Here is a 6,733-nt window from a genome sequence, read left to right on the forward strand (position 1 = left end):
CGGATGCGATCGGATTAGGAAAAACGAAGAAAGAACAAGGTAATTTATTCACAAATATACAGAAAGGAAGAAGAAGAACCAGGAACACAGGGCAGTCTTAAAAACAGTCCTAACTTATGACCCCAGACAAACATACGCACTCACACGGGGATTGTAGCTGGTAGGGTGGAAGGTCCAGGTAGATGGTCCAGGCTCCAGTCGACTCCGTCCAGGCTCCGGTTCCGTGGGCGAAACCCGGCAGGCAGCCTTGGTTGGCTGGTGAGGGCTTACCGGCCACGCCTTTGATGGCTGGTTGACAGGCCCACACCTTGTTCTTGGCGTTCTGCCCCCTTTTTCCTCGGGCCGACCGCATGGTTAATGGCGGCGCTTGAGCGAGCGCTAAGGAAGCGAACGCTGCTGGCAAGGCGCGTAACGGCGGCGCTTGGAGAGGGAGGTCGCAAAATGGATGAAATGAAATGAGACCTACTCCTTATTTGATTGATGCAACGCATTTTCAACTATTGGAAACACGGCCTTAACTAAAACACATAATAATGAAATAACTGGAATTTCTAAGGTGGCCGACGTGTTGCTGTGCCTAACTAAGGGTGCTACCTTTAACCTTTAATGTCATTATTTACGAGTGATTATTTATTTACAAAAGTGTGGGTTCTAAAACCCCACACTAATATATATATATATATATATATATATATATATATATATATATATATATATATATATATAATATATATATATATATATATATATATATATATATATGTATATGTATATATATATATATATATATATATATATCTATATATATATATATATATATATATATATGTATATATATATATATGTATATGTATATTATATATATATATATATATATCTATATATATATATATTATATATATATGTATATATATATATATGTATGTATATATATATATATATAATATATATATATATATATATATATATATATATATATATATATATATATATGTATATATATATATATATATGTATATATATATATATATATACACACACATATTGGGGAGGTTGGGATTATACATTTTTGAAGAAGAAAGGCTCTTCCAACCAAAAAATAAAACCAGATCTCCGAACCTTTGGCCACATTTGAGCCTTATCTAGTTTTACTTTTTGGAGTAGATCTAGTTTTACTTTTTGGTTGGAAGCACCTTTCTTCCTTAAAAAAAAAAAAATCTTCGATTTGTTAATTGTCATGTTTTGGTATTAATGGTGTTTATTGCAATGATAATAAGAACAAGTATTCTGAGTATTGCGCTGCAATGGTGATGTGGTGAAGGTGAAGTTTGGTGAAGTTTGAAAGTACTCCCCCTACCGGCAGTCTGTTGTCTGGAAAACTGTTGGGGAAATTACCAAAGTTCAAAGTGCCATAACTTTGTCAAAAATGATCGAAACGTCGTGAAGTTCGACCTTGATCTGTAACTTATCATGAGGACACCATGTACCAAGTTTGAAATCATTAGCCTTAAGAGTTTAGAAAAAAAGTCCGGAAAACTGTTCTTTGCATGACGGACTGACAGACTGACAGACGGACAGACGGACAGACGGACAGACGGACAGACGGAGGGACGGAGTGCAAACCTATAGAAGTCCCCTCCGGTGTACACCGGTAGGGGACTAATAACAAGTCAGGAGACGACGATGGTTCACGAAGCGAGTGGTATTCAATGACAAAGGACGGACTTTAACCGAAACAGGCCGGACAGGCAGGCCCGGAAATGGCAAAACGAAGGTTACTGACCTTGAAATGAGATAGAAAATAATGTATAATCAGTTATGAGGTTAGTTAGCTACACAATACCGAAAATTCGGTGAAAAATGGAATGAAAAAAAATATAATATATATGAAAAATCGGGCTCCGTGGGGTTAGACACATGACATTGGCCTAACCAAATATCGAAACCCCTATCAGATTCCACCAAACCCATCGGAGAAGATGTCGCTTGAACTTGATTACCCCCTAAAAAGACATCTTTTTCGGGCGTGGCTCCGCCCACAATGGGCGCAATATGCCCACTCTAGGTAGGACACAACTAGATCATGATATCAACCTCCCACCCAAGTTTCATCAAGATCGAATGATATCATCGCGTAGTTATGCTGCGGACAGACAGACACACACACAGACACACGCACACACATGACGAATATAGTGGTCACTTGATAACTCGTGAACCAATATGTAGGCTCCATGCAATTGGATGAAAACAATGACACATGTTTGGATTCCTTATAAATGGCATTGTTATGTTCTTTCAAGAGTCCTTTAGGTTTGTTTGTACAACATTAGTTAAAAGTTTCAAATCTTTTTTTGTTGTTGTTTTTTTTTTTTTACATTTTGAAAAATTTGCAAGACATATGCGATGTTTTCCCCTAACAATTCATTGAGAAATGTTTCAAACTTCACCATGAGCAGAGAGACATCTTACCAAAGCAAGAGGTTGAAACCCAAAACATTCTGGTTGGCCTGTTCGTGTTCCCATCTGAACCCCTGCCTGGCTCAGCATGCAGGGATCTCAGGTTCAAACCGCATATGCCAACTGGCTTGTCCATTCTCTACGACTCTCTTAGTAAACCATATAAACCATCCAGGTTAACGTCTAACCAAGGGGGTGGCACAGACATTAATGCCTCGCTCACCCTGCCTGTGAAACACTAGGATGACAGTTAATAGCTGGGTCAGGACTTGAACCCATGTTAAACTTCTCAGATGCAAGTGTGCATACAAAATTATAATAATAATAATAATAATTCATTTATTTTGTATAGCGCTTTTCAAGTAGCCCAAAGGCGCTTTGACAGAGTGGAAAACATAATGCATAACAATACATGAAAACCACAATTGCAAAAAGACAAGAATCAATAGGGAAATATTTAAAGCAAAAGGAGGGAGAAGGAGAAGAGATAGTCAGGGGTTAAATGCTGTGGGTTGAATGTTGAATGCAGTGTTGAACAGGTGGGTCTTTAGTGATGTTTTGAATGTGGTGAGTGAGGAGGAGTCTCTGATGGTGTGAGGTAGTGAGTTCCAGAGGGTGGGAGCAGCGATGGAGAAGGCCCTGTCCCCCCAGGATCTGAATTTGGTCCGGATGGAGGGGGTCAGGAGGTTGGTACCAGCAGGCGGAGGTTGCGGGTGGGAGTGTGTCTGGAGAGGAGGTCAGCCAGGTAGGATGGGGGCCAGGTTATGGAGGGCTTATAGGCTATCATGCCAGTCTTCAATAATACCTAATTCACAAAAATAATCAATTATTGAATACATTTTCTAATTTGAGAGCAAGTTGCCAATAGAAAAAGTAGGCCATGACCCACCTTCTTAGTTATTCCTATATTACCTCTTCGGTCTTGGTTATATGTTCAGGATCCTGATCGTCTGCACTAGATGGTTTTCTGGTTCAAATTAAAGCTGGTAATTGCAAAATGGAAAGTACAAAAAGGCCAAAGAGGACGTAGATACACAGGAAGGAATGTCGCACCACCGTTCCCAAATGGGGCAACTTCCCCTACTAGACGCCATCTTTTTTTGGTGGTGTTGTATATTACGTTGCATGAAACTTCGATTACAATAATTGCTATGTTATGTAAATACTATCATGTCCCCAGGGTTAAGAGCCCAAGAGGACGAATGGCCAAAACGAGCTTCAACTCCGAGGCGTATACCCAAACTTGGTGGTAGTGACACACGCAGGAAGGTTTGAGGTCTTACCTGATCGGGAACACATGCAGGGGTTATCCGATCCCCACCGACACAGAGACGGGACAGCAAAATCCACAACACAAGTAAAGTAAAATTCAACAAATAATGATTTAATGAAAATAAATGCAAGTAACCATGAAAGGTGAGGTAAACTAAAATTCCTAAATGAGGGACCCTCCACTCAGACTCATATACAAACAAGGGGAAAATGAAAGTAAAAATAAAACCTTTTTTTATAATCGGCCAAACTCAGCTTTGTGTACCCAAATGGCTGGTAAGGTTGCTGGTCATCTCTTCGAACCACCGCGTGGGAAACACACAAAATGGCGTGGAATCGCACCAGCCGCCAGCGTGAGACAAGCAGGCAGGATCCGTCTTTCTTTCACTCGCGACCCCTCCTTCTCCGCAGGGCACCACCATCAACCAACACCTCCTCCTTCCACATTGCAAAAAGTCCCAAAGCCCCGACATGTCTCCTCACCAGTGCACCAGAAAGCACAGCGTCCACTGACGACAAGAACCAGAACGAGAGAGAGAGAGAGAGAGAGAGAGAGAGAGAGAGAGAGAGAGAGAGAGAGAGAGAGAGAGAGAGAGAGAGAGAGAGAAATATGGCGAGACGCATCTTTTTGCCTTCTCCCGAATGTTCCACGGTCACGTCACACTCTCTGTCCAATCTCCGAGCACTACTCAATCATGAAGGCCGGAGCGTGGCCTCCCCGCCACGATATGTCAGGGAGGCAGAGTCTAATCTCTCTTCGGGAATGTTTGGATGACGTCGAAGGCTGTGAGGCGGGGCTTGCGTGCCGATCGGCAAATGTGCTGGGTGTTGGTTTACCCTGGCGGCATTGTGAGCGAATAAGTCCATTTACAGTGCGATCGTTGTAGTTATTGTGGCTACCCTTTGTGATGCAATAACAATGAAGGGAAAAATCAAAGGGCAATTACACACTGGGGGTTATCCTTAAGCCCCACCTAATTAGCATAGCTCCACCCCTCATATGGAGACACATATATGAACTTACCCGGACAGTTGGCCTAACTTTATTTACATCGAGGTGGGTTATTCTTCTTCGCGACACTCGGAGCATTCTAAACCTACACGATTCTATCTCTACTAAGGTATTTCATCCCTACCCCAAAAACACAACAATACTTTGGTTTAAGTTGAGTGGTTGTTTGTTTCCATATTTTGTATTGGCACCACATAATTTACCTACCTGTGGAGTGGAGAGAAAATAGAGAAATAAAAAGACTAAAAGAAAGGATGAAAAGGGAGGGTTGGAGAGTTGGGGAAGAATGAAGGGAAAAGGGATAGGTTAGAAGGAAATGGAGGTTTTAGAAAGGGAAGAAAATTGTAATGGTAGAACCGAGAGTGTGAATGGCGAAGGGAGATGTGGAATGGTTGGCGAGGGATAAATACGGCACAACCTTTTGCGTATGCAAGTATGGTAGATGGATCCTTATGTTGCACCTCGTAATAAATAAGTACAAGAAATATGTTTCCACCCAGTAAAAATATAAAATGTATGACGTCATGCATTTAGTGTGATTTTAACTCGAGTACCTTTGCAAAGTAAAACAAGAAAGAGCAATCAGAGATTACAGAACCTTGCCAGGACATGTTTGTGTGGTGTATTTTATGGGTTGTGCTGTGTTTGTGTGGTTTACTGACGATGTAGATTTATGTTCAATCCAATATGGCTGTCCCAGCAGACGTGACTGATTACATCATCAATTTAAATCTCCCATACAATTTTTGTGTAGATCGCACTCAGGAAATTTCAAACTGATCGGATCAAGCGTTCTACTCATATAATTATGACGTCAAAATTCAGGCACCAATGACATCATCATGAATATATGTTGTTCCCATTGGGAGTACCTTACAAGGAGCCATGTTTATTTATTTTTTCTCCATGGAGCAGTTTCGGAGATAGAGGTGCAATTTTTTTCACTTTTTCCAAGATGGCGCCCGTACCACGTGACCTATGACGTCATAATGACCATTTATAAATTGTACAGGAGGAGGAGCTTCTATGGTGAAAATTTATCGTCAATCGGACCCAATGTGGGCTGTGCGGATAAACAAGCAGACAAAAAATGACCCAAATGCAATACCCTCTTTTCTGGCGAGGGTTATAAACCTATAAAACATCTGATAGTTATATCTATCTCTCTGATAGTTATATCTTATCATCTGATAGTTTCTGATAGTTAGTTGTGTAACTGTTCAGCGAGAATCACATGTTCAGTCAAACCATGAAAGAAGACCAACATTGTCAGCAAGTAATATACCGGTACTGCAGTTGTTTTTGAAGAAGTGTATCGTACCACGCACTCACCCCTTGCTGATAGCCAAAAGGAGTGCGTCTCCAACCCGCGACAAATTCTCCCTTTTAAGGAGAAGTTCCGTCACCTCAAGATGCTCGTTCCCCACAGCCAGCTGCAAGGCGTTCTGGCCCATATAGTCCACGCAGTTGACATTGACAGTCCGGGATTCATCCAGCATCTTTCGGACTACGGGTATGTTTCCGTACTCGGCTGCATCCAACAGCCGCTCTTCCTCAGCGGTCAGACTCGCCGCGCGGTCGCTGAACATGTAGGTCGGTCCGCGGTTTGCTTGACGCCTCCCTTTCTCTCGGCTGCCCATTGTGGTCCGACGTCGGCTAGTCTGCTGACTCGATGCCATGGTCCTTCAAAAAGGAAGTCAAATTGAGTTAAACGTCTTTCACAACAACTACAGAAGGTAACTTATACAAACTATATGGTCCAAATAATGTTCCCTTTGTACTTTTGGTCGATACCCAATGGACCTTTGACATTTGAACCCAGCATCACACATTTGAACCCAGCAATCTCTTCTTTGTGAAATACCTAGTTTACCACTAGTTTAATAGAAATATCACTGCAACTCGGAGTTTTGTGGAAACTATAATCCATAAGAAGTGGCATAAATAATGTAATGTAGATGGATCCAAAGATAGTTGAATTATCATTAT

The 6,733-nt window shown here is 41.5% G+C and overlaps 1 protein-coding gene across 1 annotated transcript in view; it reads right to left on the reverse strand.

Moving 5' to 3' along the window:
* LOC137437215 (short transient receptor potential channel 7-like) overlaps positions 1–6,423 on the reverse strand; it is a 91,494-nt gene extending 85,071 nt beyond the window's left edge. The window contains exon 1 of the mRNA XM_078766287.1: positions 6,077–6,423. Within this exon, the coding sequence (XP_078622413.1) occupies positions 6,077–6,423 (347 nt within the window). The remainder of the gene's footprint in view (positions 1–6,076) is intronic.
* Between the last annotated feature and the right edge of the window lie 310 nt (positions 6,424–6,733).

Source organism: Myxine glutinosa, chromosome 12 (genome assembly GCF_964187855.1).
Source record: "Myxine glutinosa chromosome 12, kmMyxGlut1.1, whole genome shotgun sequence".
Taxonomy (NCBI): domain Eukaryota; kingdom Metazoa; phylum Chordata; class Myxini; order Myxiniformes; family Myxinidae; genus Myxine; species Myxine glutinosa.